Raw genomic sequence first — 16,851 nt, 5'->3', positions numbered from 1 at the left:
CTTTACTAAAAAAAAAAAAAAATTACAGACTTGCGTACATCAGAAGATCCAGAGTTATCATGAAAATCGGGTAAGAAATTATTTCTGCGACAGCTAGAAATGTATAAAAATGTTATAATTTATAATTATAGATTATATTTAAATAATTCATTACTTACATCGGTTTTGTACTCTTGCATTAGTTATATGGTCAAATAAAGGCCTGTGAAACATGGTTAGACACACATTAAATGCATTCATGCATGTATGCAATAGCCATTGGTATTCCGGATCCATTAGAGGATTGTAAATAGTTTGACCGTCCATTGCTAATTTATTTTTAATTTTTCAGTTTAAATATTTTCTTTTTCTGACATTTTGGTTACATGATTGTGAAGCTAAAGGAATGTTGATTGTCATTTGAAAAATTTATATGACAATTAAATCATTAAAAATTGTTTTTAACTGAAAAAATGATTACAAAAAAATTAAAAAAAAAAAAATTTTAATTGTAAAAAACCTAAAAAATAATGCGTGAAATTTTTTAAAAGTATTTTTTAGTTCTAATTTAATAATTAAAAGAAAATCAAAAAATTATATTGAGTTTTAAAAATTCGCGCTAGAATGCGCGCGCAGCTATGACGCAACGCGTAAGGTCCACGCGCAATCAAGAGAGACGGCGATAGGATCGTTTGTTGTTGGCTAGTGAGTGACCTTGTGATGTTTGTAAACAGACACACGCTGTCTTTGTGATTCGCCAAGTTTATTATTGCAACAAAGTGCTCATAATCCTCATCAATACCGATAATATTATATCGTCTCCAGTTAATTAGACCGCGAGGTGACAGCAGATACAATGGAGGTTGACAACATCTGTGTCTTTGAGAATGAGATGGTGAGTTTATTTCTTTGTCAATTAAGATAATAAAGAGAACAAAGTGTTGCCCAGGCTGACGCAAACTCGCTTTCAAAATTTTTTTTTTATAATTGTTAAACGATAAAATTGTTTTATTTTATTCTCATTATAAATTTGTGATGAGCAAAAATAAAAAACGGTGAATTAATAATTTTTTAGAGCTGTAATAATGATAATGATTTTATTTGTTAGACAAGGGCGTTTCTTAGAATGACGTTGGGCTTGTAGGTCATGTTAGATTGGTCGTGCCGGGGTAAGGGGAGAATATGGTTGTTGATATGCAGCATTGAGAGCTATCAGTATTATATAGAAGAGCGTGAGGATGTTTTTATTCGTTTAACTTTAGATTAGTCCACTCCGTCAAACTGGCGCCTGGTGTTGCTGCGCGCGCAGTTAAGCTTCGAGTTTTCGCCACCGTCGCGCTTCGGTTCGGGTTTCAGGTGACGCGTGACTGCGATTAACAGTTTAAGTTTCACTAAGTAAACAACATTATTGCTAGTTAACTAAGTTGTTGAATAAATAAATAATGACAATAATTAATAATTACAAAGTCAAATATTTGAAAAAATATTTATTTAAATAACAAAACTCGATTTAAAATGTCAGTTATAAATTCGGTCTGTCAATCTTAGAAAAAATGTCATTTTTTGCTGAAATGTTTTGATGAAAATAAAGTTAGCCGACATTTGAAAATTTTTATGATTTTTTTTTTAATTAAAATATTAAAAATAATTTTTTTCATTTGTTAAAAACGACAAGGGCAATTTTTTAAAAATATTTTTTAGTTATAATTTAATAAATTAAGCAAAATAAAAAAAAAAAAAAATGTCGGCTAACTTTATTATTATAAAGTTTTGATAAAAAATTAATATTGAAATTAATGAACGCAAGATAATTATTTTTTTTTTAAAATATAAATTAATAATTTATAGCAAAAAATGAAAAATTTTCTGATTTATTTTTTATGATAAGTGAAAAAATTGTCAAGTTCGCTATGACTTGCATCATAACAATGAATACAAGTAATGCGCAATACACATAAATAAATCCGAAAATGAATTTACCGCGGCGAGGCGCTAGTTAACGTGAACTTCGCGTCGATAAAAATGAATTCCCGATAAAAGTTGTCATCGTCATCATCATCGTCGTCTTGAACTCGTGGCCGTTGTAGATCGTGTGTCGTATTTGGTATTTATTTGTCTCGATGGGGGGCTCCCAGTGGTAATACGCGGTCCCTGGTTGCCTGTCTTCAGCTAGACTGTAGACTAGCATAGTGAACTGCGCAGTTTAAACTTCGTTAACGACACGATAGCCGGTAAGTAGTTTTTAAAAACGCAAATTGTTGTCATAAAAAATAAACTCCAACCTACTTTTGATATTTATTAATTTTCGATTCTTTTAATCTAGCTTTACGCAATGACTGTTAACCTTTTTATTGACATTTGCATCGGAGATTTTTACGCGCCACCAGACATTGAACTCTTGTCGTTCAAAATCACCCAACGCGCACTTGCTCCAATTTTTTTTTTTTTTTTTGTAATTTATTTTTGCTTTTAATTTACGCGTATATTATTAACATGAATATTTATTTTTAATTAATACTTTTACTTTTGTTTACTGTTTCCTAGAAATTTTTGCACTAATTTATTTTATATTTACAATTGCAATTACAATTGTTTGTTAGTGATTTTTAATTTCAGCTACAGAAGAGTTTATGTTGATTTAGTTTATTCAGTACTGGGTTGTCTATGTAGTAATTATTAGGGTTATTATAATGTGGGATAAGTATAGATTACTGGTTGGGTCGATTATAGATCGCAGTACTTTGCCAGCGACATGTAGGTGCAGTTGAGTTACTGCGCAATTATCACCTTGACACGCCGGATAATTTCGGTGTGATGTGATTTTACCACTTCTCTATTAATGTTCATTACATTAGTTATCTACATTGTACTCATGATAAATATCATTAAATCCCCTGGCGTGCTTTTTATTATACTCATATTTATTTATTAATTTAATGAATATAAATATCAATTAGCATACCAGTCACACCCACTCAGCTTTCTTCGTCGCACTTTTTTATTCTTTCTATCGCTATAACAATTGAAGTATTACACCATATCATATTCTGGATACTCCCACGACTGCGTCGATAAATTTTTTTTATTTTTTTCAAACTGTACTTATGTGTAAGGAGCGACTTGGGTAATTACTGGAAATTTATTTAAACTGCTGGAAATATTTAAGAAAATTATTAATTTACGTGGAACAAAACATTTATTGCTTAAATAAAATTAGTAACGGAAGTGGGTTAAACTATTTGTACAGGAAATTCGGGTAAAAATTCGCCGGTTTTATTATTCATTCTTTTTAAATATTAAATATTGGTAAAAAAATTTTTTTTTTTAATAAATCAAATTTCTTGAAATTGCCTAGAAAATTTCACAACTTTTAAAGCGTCCTCGATAGTTTGAAAAATTTCAATTGAAAGACATTGACCTGGTTTTATGATTTATACGATTCATTGATTAAGTATCGTATTTACAAGTTTTATTTATATTGCTATTGTTTGAAAAAAAAAAAACTCAATAAATTAGAGACTTTGATTTTTAGTTTGTCTAAATATTTATGACCTTCAATCATATTTTGGATTTATTAAAACCAAAATGTTACAATGTCTGTGATTTATTTATTTATTTGAATTAACAAAATTAAAAAAATTTTGCACAATACTTTTTATTATTCGAAAATTCTATATGTTCTTTAAATATAAAATTAATTTAGAGAGTTTCAGTAATTAGCTGACGCAATATTACCCTCCATATAAAGAAAAAAAGAAAGCAAAAATTTCAACAACAATAATGAACATTGCTACCAATAGTTACACCTGATAAAAATAAAATTTTAGCTTTTTTTTTTTTTTTTTTTTTTTTTCCCCCTCGGAACCGTAATTTTTTGAAACTACTTTCTAGACTCTTTTCTGCATTGATACTTGAAACTTTAATAGTTTTTCCGCGTCAAATAAGCACTTATATGACACATATTGTTTATTTAAGAGTAATAAAAAATACGGCCTAAACATACAGCGATAAAAAATAACGTAGTACGAGAAAAGATATAAAACAAAGAACATTATTCAAGCTAATAATGTACGGTTTAGTTTTTTAGCCGAGAACGAGAGTTGTTTAGATACGGATTGCAAATAAATACCGATAAATAAAGTTTTAATTTATTTTATGTTTCCAGTATATAAAGTAGTTTATTTTTCTTCATACACAGTTCAATTAAATTAAAAATTAAAATTAAATACCTAAATGTTCATACTTTGATGATTAAATATTTATTATATTTAATTGTAGACTAGATTAATCAGTAAGAATTGATAAAATAATTTTAATCAAAGTCAGGATGCTGTTTTACATTAAATTAATTTATTAAAAAACTTGTTCATTTCCTTGAGCTACATTTTGTTAGTTAAAGGTACAGTAGTACTACACAAAGTATATAGACTACGAATTCAGCAAATGGCAAAACCACTTTCCTTTATGGTATCTCGTCGGTACTTCACCAAGCGAGTCAGTACAGCTTTATGCGTGTAGTGCTTATATACAGTGTACTGGTATAGTAAGTCGCTCTAGCTCATACCAGCTAAACTAGAGTAAAGAGTAAAAAAAAAAAAAATAACTTAAAATAGAGAGAATAAACTGAAGTAGAATTCACTCGCTCACTTGCTCTGTACAACACTATTTACGTTTCTTTATCGTTCTTTATATGTTCTGGTCTAGTCTCTATGCGGGATCCTCTTTACGATAAGAACCCTAGGACATTAACTCCGTTACTTGTGTGCACATAAATTTATTTTATTTGACAAGTCTCTTGCTTTTGTAAGTAGTGAAAATCATTGTACAGTCATACAGATCTCTCAGGTTGATTGATCCGGTAGTTGTTAATCATCGTCTTGCTTTTATGATTATTATTATTATTTTTTTTATTAATTGAATTGTTGTTATTATACTAATATTATCATCATCATTAGTACAGTTATTATCGAGCACTTGAGCCTTTAGCCCCATGGATTTAATTTTCATTAGATACAGACAGAGTAATTCTTTTGAATATCTTAATGCAATCCAAGTGTTGCTTTCAACCGGATAGGAAATAACAATTGCGAGAATTGTAAGCATTATCGTTATCCACTAACATTAACATTAGCATTAACATTATCATTATAATTATCTTTTAACCGCTGCCACCTTTAACGTCAACGTTTACCGTATAGCTGGTAGCTTCTGTTTTCCCCGTTTTGAGATAAATAAGTCAGCCAAATTGTCCCTTTTTATTCTTCGCTAAAAACTTTAGAGATTCATTTCAATTTTGTAGAAGCTTTAAAAAAGTTATAATTATTTAAGAAACCCCTATCAACGTGAGATCGGTAAAAAGTAAAACGAATTTCGAAAAAATATTTTTATCGTTTTTATTTTTATTTTACCCTGATACGGGTAAATATATTGACTTTTTTATACTTGAGTTTCTGTGTATAGAGTGGAATTAATGGTATGATTATCATTGAAATAATCTTGTTATGTACATAATTCTGTTTAAAATAAGTAATTAAGATAATTTCAGTGTTAATTAGAAGCTTTACACTAAGAGAAAGAAAAATTGTTGTCTAGACAAGGATTTATTAGCTCAACAATTTATTGAAATAAATTATTTAAATTTATAAATTTATCGGAGAAAGAAAATTAACAATTTTTTTACTTATTGTGATTTTTAAATATTTATACCAAGCTATAAAAGGCTGGTGGTTTATCGAAATACTATTTAACTCAGTAATCCATGACGATTAACAGTGTCTGTGTGCGTTCTCAGTTGCGCGCTGTTTGTAATTGTGATATGGACAGGAAATCCAGAAACAATATCATTATTCGTAGGATGAGATATTTATGCTTATTATATTTATTGAATTGGCAAGTGGACAACGCATGTCACGACCAAATATTATACATTAGTTTACAAACAAATCGTATATACAAATTATCGTTAAATATACAATTTATAGTACCAGAGAGTAACAACCCCTATTAATGACATGTTGATGAAAATTACATTTGAATTTTATGCTCATGTTCGAATTGTCAGGTAAAGTCCAAAATTGACATGATCATTGTTTTCTAATTAAGTGGTTTTTTATTTGTTTTGAATCCCTCACAATTTTTTATTGAAATTATTAATTTTTATACCTTACAAAATTATCGAGGGTTCTGACATCACATAGTGTGGTGTTAATACTTTGATGTTCAAGTAACATTGATCGAAGTGCCAACATTCCTGCTAAAATTCATTAAACTTAAATTTAATTACAAAGTTTTTAATTTAATTGAATATACCTTTGAAGCTCCGTTTACAAGACAAGATTAAATTACTTTAGGGTATTTTAAATTAACTTTAATAACTGATAGGTGTTGAATTCATGCCCATTAAGATAATGTGATTTCTACAGAAAATTATATTTCAAATACTATTATTTAATTACATTTTGATATTTTTATTTAAAACTTGGAGTTAGTTAGACAGTTATAAATTACCAATTACTAATAATTATATTACTCTTATTTACAACTTCACGCCACCTTAATTTTAATCATTCGTTTAAATTATTTCGTAGTAAATTTCGAAAAACTCTTCAAAGACTGTTTGTTACATCTTGATATGATGAACAAACTGATTATTAAGTGCAAAATTATTTACCGGAGCGAATTGGAGCCATGCCAGAAATTAATATAAATTTTTGTACGATTCATAGCGTGAAGCGTACAAGAAAGTGTTTTATTGTCATCAATTTTACTTCATATAATCTATTCTTTCTTTTTTTATTAATATTATTACAAACAAACAAAAATTTTCCAAACCAATAGAATAGTCATAATTTCGTCTGTAATTAAAATTCTGAAAGTTTATCGGAAGAACATATTAATTACAAAATAAGATTAATTGAATCTTAATTTAATGGGGAAAAAAAAAAAAAAAAAAAAAAAAAAAAAAAACTGAAATACTAAATCATTGTTGTATAAATTTAATAGCAACATCATTAATTTATCCGCTTAGCATAGTACCAGTACTAACGATAATGTCTATATCTTACAATGACGATCCATGCGACCATAGTAAGCTCGATGATATTGTAACAAAGGGCGGGTTAACCTCGCTTTTCTAAGCTCTCATCGTATATATAATAATATTTCTCTCGCTCTAACTACTCTTCATCTGCTGTGTATTATACATTATATATATATATATATATATATATATATATATATATATATATATATATATATATATATATATATATATATATATATATATATATATATATATATATATAACACCGCTGGCAATAAACAACGAACGGCGTTTCTATAAAACGCATTTTACGCCTAGGCTTATGTATTGTAATATATTATGCATTAGCTAGTTAAGTACACTCACGATGATCCCCGCATAAACTTGCTCTATAAAAATCCTATAAATTAACATCGCAAAGCTAAAAAAATCCCCTTAAAAAAAAAAAAAAAAAAAAAAAAAGTAAATAAAGAGCTTTTCATTATATCAATAATTAAAATGCTTCGAAATAAGAGAGTTTATGGCGTGCAATTATTTTGATTTAGTTGTATCTTTACTCGAGTGAAAAAATTTAATTGTTTTTTTTTCTTCATTTTTAATCATTTTATTTTATTTTATTTTCTGCATCATTGTACTCTGCTGGGTGGGAGAGAAAGGCTAACGGAAGTGTCTGTGCCCTCGTAATTTTACAATGCTGCATGCGTTTTAACAATGAAAGCTCAACCAGCAACATAACGTGACAGAGTGAATAAGAAAATATACATTGTTAGGCATGAACAATACATTTCTCCTCCTCTTATTATACTGCACAACACTACGCTGCACAATACTACTTGTAAATACTACTCTGTTGTGTTATGCGACATGTCTGTGTGCGTGAATCCCTGTATATTCTATAGAGTTGAGTTGAGAGCACACCCACAACTCATCCTCATCCTCCTCTTCATTGCACAACTATTACATTGCCGGCTAAATTGCTCGAGTAATTTCGTCAGTCATTCACCCCTTCAGTGTATCAATACACCAGAGTAATGTTATATCTGCTAATATTGGTATTATATTTAAGGTAATAGTGTTTGCTTTAAAACTTCATCTTACTTACGTGTGATAATGCCTCTAACGCACTGTATAATGCATAATGTATAATGTATAACGTATAATGTATAACGTAAGATGATAATGATTAACTCAATACTTAATACTTTATACTTGTTTTATGTACTCACCACATTCAATTGAGTTTTGTTTATCTTGCTGATGCCAGCAAACTTTCCGTAACAACTTTGTTGTTGCTTCATATCAATGTCTAGTTTATTTTTATGCTTACACATAATTTACACTCCATTATGTATGCTAATGATCTTACTATTGTATGCAGTAGACATACAGCTATTACTGGGAATGGAAAATGTATCGTATGTTTTCCACTACCGTTAAATTTTCAGTATAAAGTTTCACTGCATTGTGGTAGAGGAATAAATATTTTTTTTTTTTTTTTTTTTTTTTTTTATAAATTAATAAAATTCGATTCCGGTTATTAAAACATATTTCTGTTTTAAATTACTTTGATTTTATGATATATCAGAAATTTAAATTATGCGCTTTTAATTCGATAAAATTTTAATATTATCGATAAATATACTAAATAACTTCAGCTTAATTATGAATTTTATGTTCTAGGATAGGTTATATTTTTTTGTTAACGTTCTGTACTTTTTCTGATTCTTCGCATTATTTTACTGGGCATTTATGATGTAGGAAGTCGTAAGCATATCTCAGCAAGTATTTTTATATGAGAAATTCCTTAGAATATAGGATTCGAGTCAGTCAAGTGTATAGAATTTCAAAAATTATCTAGTAAAAATTGAAACAGAAAATTCAGATTAAGGCTAAAAAAATTGTAAAAACTTTTAGACAGATTTAAATGTAATAAAAAATTAAGAATTTTTTAAATTAAATTAGCTGCTAAAGAGATAATATAAATCATCAATCAGAATGTAAAAGCAGTGATTAATGACAAAAAGATTCGTTAATAAAAAAAAATTGTGAAGAACTATTCGCGGTGAAATAATATTATTGAAAATTACAAATTACGAACATTTATTAGCCTTTAATGAATATTATTAGTTGGGCGTTTGTAAAATTATCCAATTAGATTATGGTAGAGGTAATTTTAAATGAAAAGAACGGCAGTCTGAAGCGCGCGGTGTAGATATCATCAAGTCTGGTTAACCAAGACCGGTAGCATCCCTTTGCTCGGAGAAACTCTTTAATTACGGTACTTTTCCGTATACCAGTGAATTCTTTTTACCGCGTGTTCGGTGCATAGTACAGGGGAATATTCATTCTATGGGCACTAGAAAATAAAAATAAAAGACCGGTGGAAGTTAAGTAATCGTAGCTGCGGCAGGAGGGCAAAAGGTGAACAGAAGCGGTTCACATTTGCAATTAATTTCCACCCTTTAACTGATTCAACTCCGACTCTTACTCGGCGGTCGCGGTGGTAATGGTAGCGAGACTTCCGGATGGACTTAACATTAAATTAACGTCCAATCGTCGAGCTTAAATATTGTAGCACAAAGCCTCATTGATATTCCTTTTTTTTATTTTTATTTTTCAATTAATGTTTTTTTTTTTTTAATTTTTTTTTTTTTTTTAAATTTTGTCTGCCTGTAATTTCATTTCTTTTACTCTTTGACCGAAAGTTGTAGCGATAAAGCAGTCTCTATCCTGACGAAATTAAAACTTTTGGATTACCCAGGGAATTCTTAATTCTTTAGCTCTCGGATTCTTTGCTAGCAAGATTTTTTCTTTCTTTCTCTATTATTTTCTCTTCTCTTCTGGTCCTATCCTCTTTATAATTTTTATATTTACGTGGTATGCTTAAGAAAATGAGGAAGATGCTCTACAAATGTACGGGATAAAGAAGGAGACCAAAAGAAAGTAGAAACCAGAGAGTGAGTGTAATAAGTAGCAAGGAGGCGACATTTTTATCCGACCACATTCATTTCTACTATCTTTTGTGTCTCTCGCTATCAAAACCTTTTAATTAGGCTACGTAAATAGCCTAGGCTCGGCTTTACTTCGAGATAGACTCAAAAATTTCATAATACTCATACAAAAGCTCCCAACACCCGTTTGTTTGTATTATTAATTTAATTATTAAAACCGTATGGGGCAGGATGAAAATGTAAACAAAAAACAAAGTTGTTAAATAAAAGCTTTTATTAATTTGCTTTTTTATAATGCTGTAATATAATGTAATATAATATGAGAAAAGGAAAACAATGAGCGGAGGGAAGAATTTCCAATGCCTTGGTGGTAGTGGTGCCCAGGTTAGATTAGGTGTAGAGAATGTGCTGAAGAAATGGAACGTTTCAGAAGCCAGTTGCAGCAAAGCCGTAGTTGCTGGCGCGGAAGCTTGAAAAATTACGTCAAGGGTTGGCTGAAGGAAAATAGATTGTCGAGCGCACTATGGATGTGGTTTTATATTAAGGGAAGGAAACGGGGTTGGGTGGCTAAGTAAGACGGAGATTTTAACCCCCCATTAAAGGGGGTGCGGATGTGGGTGAGAAAAAGGGATTCGGTGAGATTTAATACTAGATAAGATTGAGGAAAGACAGAATGAGGGTAAACATCTTCTTAAGACTTTAACATGAGATAACCAACGAGAGAATTTGTATTTTGTCACTCTCGTAAAACGTGTATGCACAGCTTAAGCTGAAACTTTTCTCAAGTTCCGGAAGTCAACATCTGGGATTTAAGCCTCGAGCTTTTTTTTTAATTTAAAATTGCCTGTCAATTTAAGATGGGGGCTTTTATTTTTATAATAAAAATTTAAATTTTCATCTACTGAAATTTGATATTAATGTGCTGGAATAAATTTAGAGTAATATTTAATTTAAAAATTATTGTAGAAAATATTTATTTCAAATTTCTTCTAAATCAAAATTCAATGACCAGTGAGATATAAAGTGCCTGTGGTTTTCAGTAACTTCATTTAATGAAAACTCGACTACATTTCAGTGTAACTTCATTCCTTCTTTTTTTTTTTCTTTTTTTTCTTTTCTTTAATTAAGAGAATCAATACATTTACTAAAGTTAACTTTAGAGATCAAACATCAGCTCAATTAAAAAGTAGTTTCGCAGGATTTGAGGTTATTTTAAAGTTTAACTAACGGTTAATAAAATGTAATTTTAGGAATTTTTATGAAAAATTGAATGTCTCCACGAGATTTGTTTTTCCTCAAATGTTTGCAATCCTTCAATTTTATTTCAACCGTTCTATCATTCCCATTGTATACATGATGAGGGTAAACACAAGGGATGATTACTCAGATCCCTTTCAAGAGATATTACAATTTCTTTGCATTCAAACGTGAGAAATAATTCTATTTCGTTTATATATTTATAGATGGATGAAAGGAAAATGAAAAATATGTACGACTTGTTATAAATTAAACAGTCAAGAATAACCCTTTTATAATTATAATTATTATTGATATTATTTGTTACAGGAAAGTTCCCGCGGTGACCGAAAAGAGGGCGGCAAGCGGGGACGCAAGCCCGGAAGAAAAGCAGCCGACAAGGCGGATATGAGAGCCAAGCTTGGTATGATTTTTATTTAATTTTTTTTTTTTTTTTTTAACAAACAAATCAATAAATGATTTAGTAGTCGTGGTGATAAATGATTTTAATTAAAGCGACACATTCGGAAAAGTTTAGGAAAAAAGAATAAAATTAAAATATAAGCACTGAATAATAGATTCATAGTTCTCATCGTGAAATGATTTTGTGTCCCTGCTAGCAATCGTTTTGCTAAAAAAATATAAAAGATATAAATATTGAAATAGAAAACAACTTTGCTGATATCAGAATTTATAAAAAACAATATCTGAATCAGCAGAAGCAAATCAGGTTGAGGCAGATACCTCAAGGGGAAAGAGAGAGATAAAATTAAATGTATAATATGTGGATGGAGAATTTAAACGGCAAAGAGACAGAAGCGAGCGAGAGAGTGTGAGAGAAAAGTAAAATGAGAGAAAACAAATGGCAGAGCGACATCCGCGGCCACGAATATTTATCTGTTTTGGAAATGAATATTTATATGGTTAGCTTTTCTCGGTCGAGAGTTTTAACTCTCTGGTAATTCCTGGGAGTGAATATACACGGGTGCTGCTGGTTTTAGTTTTAGTCTACGTGGTATGTCGTTATATAGGAGAGAAAGAACCCAGAAAGGGGTGAGAGTTGTGTTTTGTTATTCTACTATTTACCCAAGACAAGAGATCGTCGTACTCGACGAGGGTTTCTAAAGATACGAGACGAGGAAACATTACAAGGATCGAGCTCACTATAGATTACAGGACAATGTCTAATTTTGCACTCTTGTTTTGTTCTTTTGGGTATTTAAATCTACACTAAAAAATTAAGAGTTAATTTTTAATCCGAGTTGTTATTAAAATAATGTTTAATTACTTTAACTCCTTTTTCTTTATCATCGTTAGTTCCTTTGCTCTTTCGTACCCTAGATCATCCTTCTGTTCTATTTCGCCTCACAAGGGCGAGAAATAGAAGTTTCATAAATACTCCAGTGTAACAGTAGCGAAATATTTCTCGGAAATGTTTCATAACTTTGTCAGTCTCAAGTACCTTTATTTTTTATTTTTAAAAAATAAGTAATACTTTACCTTGTATATAAATTCCTAGTGTCCCGGGCGGTTTGTGTGATGAACTTTCATTTTGCTGTCACGTTAAACTTATTTTTTCCTTCTCCTCCTTATTCTTTTGGATCTTCATTTCCGGCGGACCGACTTGAGATAAACCCACTGAATCGTTTCTCTCACAACTTTTACTCATTTTTCTCTCATGAAAATGAAATAACACTACAGGCGAGAAATATGTCTTGGCCGAATGACTTTACTTTGATATATATAGATAGTATAAAAAAAGAAACTCTATAAATTTTGTAAGATTAAATTTTCATTTATCCGTCTCATGTTTTAATAAGGCGACGTTTTAATTAAATTATTTCACTAACAAAGAACTTTGAGTTGCGAGGATGTTTGGGGTCATATGGCACATGTGTGTCACCTTTGACATCTTTATACATATGCTACATGAGAAGTCACGTCATACAAAAATAAAGTATCCTTTTTCAAAGTAGTAATGTAATCATCACTTCAAAGAATATTAATTTTAATTTAGACGCTTCTTGTTTAGTTTTACATCTTGAAAAATACTTGCATTATTTGATTTATTTTGTAGCAGTTTACACTTTGAAAACTAAATTAATAGAATAATTAAATATAATAAAATAAAATGAGGCTAAAGATACTGAAAACAATAATTGTTAACAGTTACGAAGTTATTTCTGTCTCATAATATTTTTTAATTTTAATAAAATACAATTCTCAAAGCGAATAAGAAGCTTAAGCTTTCACGAAAACATAAATTAGGTATGATGAATTCAACGTTGAAAGTTTTAATACTTTTCGGTTTGCACTTTGAAGTATCAACGTAAATTTTGAGCAAACTGATGTAATGGAAGGTTAATTCCCAAAAATTTACATTTTATTATAATAATGAAACCAAAAAAAAAAAAATATCTGATTCAAGAGAAACAGGGTCAAACTTTTAAAAAAATATTTTTCTTGAATCAAGCAGTTTTTTTTTTTTTTTAGTGTCGACTTAAAATTTTTAGTTGTTTGTTTATTATAATCTTTATTATTATTATTATTTTTTTTTATGTTTTTAATATACAGAGCGCAGTCGGCAGAGTGCGAGGGAGTGCCGTGCTCGTAAGAAATTGAGGTACCAGTACTTGGAAGAACTAGTAGCTGATAGAGAGAAAGCAGTTCTCGCGTTACGGAAAGAGCTCGACATGGTGAGTGTTATGTTGTTCAATTTAACTTCAGTTCTATCTAATTTTTTTTTATTATCCTCCTCCACTTGTTACTCCTCGTGATCAATTTAGTACCAAGTAAAAAAAAAAAACAGACAAACTAGTAGAGATAGAAATAAAAATAAAACAACAAAATGAAGGATAGGAACCAAAAAAAAAATCAAAAAATAAATGAAAATACAAGTTCACTCGCAACAATGAGACTTGCCCAACCGTAAAACGACTGATTTGTTCATGGCTTTGTTACTCTATCCAGCAATTTTACTCACTCGTTTTGTTTTCTCCAATAGATGCTAGCAGGGGATCAATTGTTTTTTCTTACTTTTTTTGGTTTTTTCTTTTTATCACGGACGCCAATTTTTCCTCTCGTTACAACGTCTTTCACCTTTTTTTTATTGTGATTGTTCTTCTTTTAACTTATAAGACCGAAGAGTTTAATAAAGAAACAGAACAAGAACAACACTGAGAACAATAACAAGAACAAGAAAAATATTAACTCAAGAAAAAATACACCAAGAAAGAAACCATAATATTTATCCACAGTAACAAAACGTTACTTCAGAAGAACCTCTAACCTTTTATTAACCAAACAACGCCTAAGTATATTTTATCCAATCATTTATCCTAGTCATTAATCATTTATCATAAATCCTAAATTCATGAAAAATTTTATTTGTCACTATTGCCTGCCTTATTTATTTAAAATAAATTTTAATTTCTTTAAATTATTAAAATAATTTCATACTTTCAGTACCGGTCTTGGGGACAAGATCTCGACGCAGGACGTATCCCCGAAGAACTACAGGCCATGCTGGAAGAGTGTGGAGCAGTGAAAAAGGAGACTAACAATAACTAGTCCTAATGAAATATTAATTTCTAAATGATAAATATTTTGTACGTTTCCCAGACCTCTTGTTACCTCAATTTTGTCCTAGCTGTTCCGCGGCTATTTTTTTTTATCTTTACCCCAGTTTTATTTTATAATTTATTTTTGTAACATAAAAAACGTTGAATTTTTTTTTGTAAGGGTATGCATATGGATGTTTAGAGATGTAAATTTTTTTGATCGCGCAAAAGCATTTTCAGCAGCGACAACTGATTGTCGCAAATACTAAGTTGAAAATAATATCGTATCGCGTATGTGTTTTTTTTATTTTTTATTTATATTTTCGTAAAGTTTACGAGTACAAAAACGAGGGTGACGTAAGATTTCAAAATTGCATAGAAGATAGAGAAAGAGACTCGATTTTTGCTGTAAAAGATTCTTCTATATCTTTAATATATACAAAATAAATAAATATATATATTTTGTTGTGTGTATTCAAACTTGAATAACTCGGGGGGTGAAAAACAACATCCATATTATCGTGTATAATATTATAAATGTGTATTAATGTATATAGATATACACTTTAACCTGTATGTTATGTACCTGAGCAGGGAGTAATATATTATCTTCCAACTGGACATTAAACTTTTATTAAAGTTATGATTGTAATATTAAGCAATCGTCAAAAGTAGTATCGTCAGGGGGGCTTTGAAATTTCTGTACTCGAATCTCTAGAGTAATTCGTTCACGATTATTTAAATAATAATAATAATAATAATAATAATAATAATAGTAATTATTGTCACTGTTATTACCATAAAGATATAAAAAGTACAATATAAAATAAATATAAATAAAATATATTTTGCTGTTATGAGTATGATAGAAAAAAGAATTGTATGTCGCAAAATAAAAGTGATAGTACAAAAATAACAATTTATTTGTAATTCACCCTATGTAAATTGAAGCATACCTATATTAGGACACTGAATAAATAATTCAACTTTTCTCGAGACTTTTTACTGGATTATTTATTCCGATTGGTCACTTTGTACCTTGTTGTACAATTTGGACGCTCATTGTTGTTCTTTTAACCGTAAACTACCGTGTTAACAGCGGACCACAGGCCGCTAGCGAATTCAATCGACTTTTGTAACAAAGTTTCGTCGTCACGTCTACGTATATAGATGAGAATCGGGTTTTTTCGATAACGATGTCGTGGGTGGTACTAACCCGGCCTATTTCGTTTGTACGACTCTACTTTAGGTGTTTGAATCAACGAAACGTGTGTATTTACCCAATAGGCCAAAAAGGAAGACTTTTCTTTTGTTGTTGAGTATTTTTTTTTTATATGTTAGAGACATTCGAATTTTTATTTGGCTTGTCGTATGTGAAAAAATTAAATTATATCGTTTTTAAATCAGTCAAGTTTCAATTTAAAATTTTTTTTGTTAAAATATTTGATATTACATTTGATATAATTAACGTGCTCGATTCTGTCTCCTTAATCACTTACAATCCAATTATTACCAGTTCCAATATACTATATTGAATTTAATTCAGCACTAATGATCAAATTTGAATATTTATACATTCAATATTATTATATTGTATATTAATATTGTTATTTGTTAGTCATAGAACCGTGAACTCATTCATTATTTAAATTATCACACAGTAATTTAATTTATTTATTATAATTGCGTTTGATCCCAATGATCATTTACCATCGAAAATTAATATAAATACATACTAACGTTATTATAAAAATTTTAATTATCCTTTTGTTTAAAATTAACCTTTCAAATAATATTTCTCATTTAATTATAACTTGACAAAAAATTGGTGTACATTTTATATTTTTGAAATTATATAAATAATAATTAATTTTATAAAAACGAGTAAAGATCGGAAAATTTTTAAATTTATAAAAATTAAGCACTTTGTATGCGCAAACGTTTAGATTTGACCTTAATAGAACCATTTATTGGATTGCTTTTTTTGTAATTTGTAAATTCGGTTTTCGAATAATGAAACGACGTGCTTAAAGTCTCTTACGACTTTATTACTAGAAACGTTCTCTCAAATACCAGTCTTTTA

The 16,851-nt window shown here is 29.4% G+C and overlaps 1 protein-coding gene across 1 annotated transcript; it reads left to right on the top strand.

Moving 5' to 3' along the window:
• Positions 1–695: 695 nt before the first annotated feature.
• Positions 696–15,764, top strand: Reptor-bp (REPTOR-binding partner). The gene is made up of 4 exons (XM_074241341.1): positions 696–874; positions 11,539–11,632; positions 13,783–13,904; positions 14,674–15,764. Exons 1-4 carry the CDS (start codon positions 836–838, stop codon positions 14,776–14,778), a joined length of 360 nt encoding a protein of 119 aa, XP_074097442.1. The 5' UTR covers positions 696–835; the 3' UTR covers positions 14,779–15,764.
• Positions 15,765–16,851: the final 1,087 nt, after the last annotated feature.

The sequence above is a fragment of the Cotesia typhae genome, unplaced genomic scaffold, assembly GCF_013202065.1.
Source record: "Cotesia typhae breed Kobodo isofemale line unplaced genomic scaffold, CoteBio_Ctyphae contig_33, whole genome shotgun sequence".
Lineage (NCBI taxonomy): Eukaryota > Metazoa > Arthropoda > Insecta > Hymenoptera > Braconidae > Cotesia > Cotesia typhae.
This window is presented reverse-complemented; position numbering and strand designations above follow the sequence as displayed.

Bases quoted from the DNA above. Each gene is read 5' to 3' on its own strand.
- Reptor-bp (XM_074241341.1), top strand. From the start codon at position 836: ATGGAGGTTGACAACATCTGTGTCTTTGAGAATGAGATG. The intron at 875-11,538 runs GTGAGTTTATTT...TATTTGTTACAG, and splicing joins GTGTCTTTGAGAATGAGATG to GAAAGTTCCCGCGGTGACCG. The intron at 11,633-13,782 runs GTATGATTTTTA...TTTAATATACAG, and splicing joins GGATATGAGAGCCAAGCTTG to AGCGCAGTCGGCAGAGTGCG.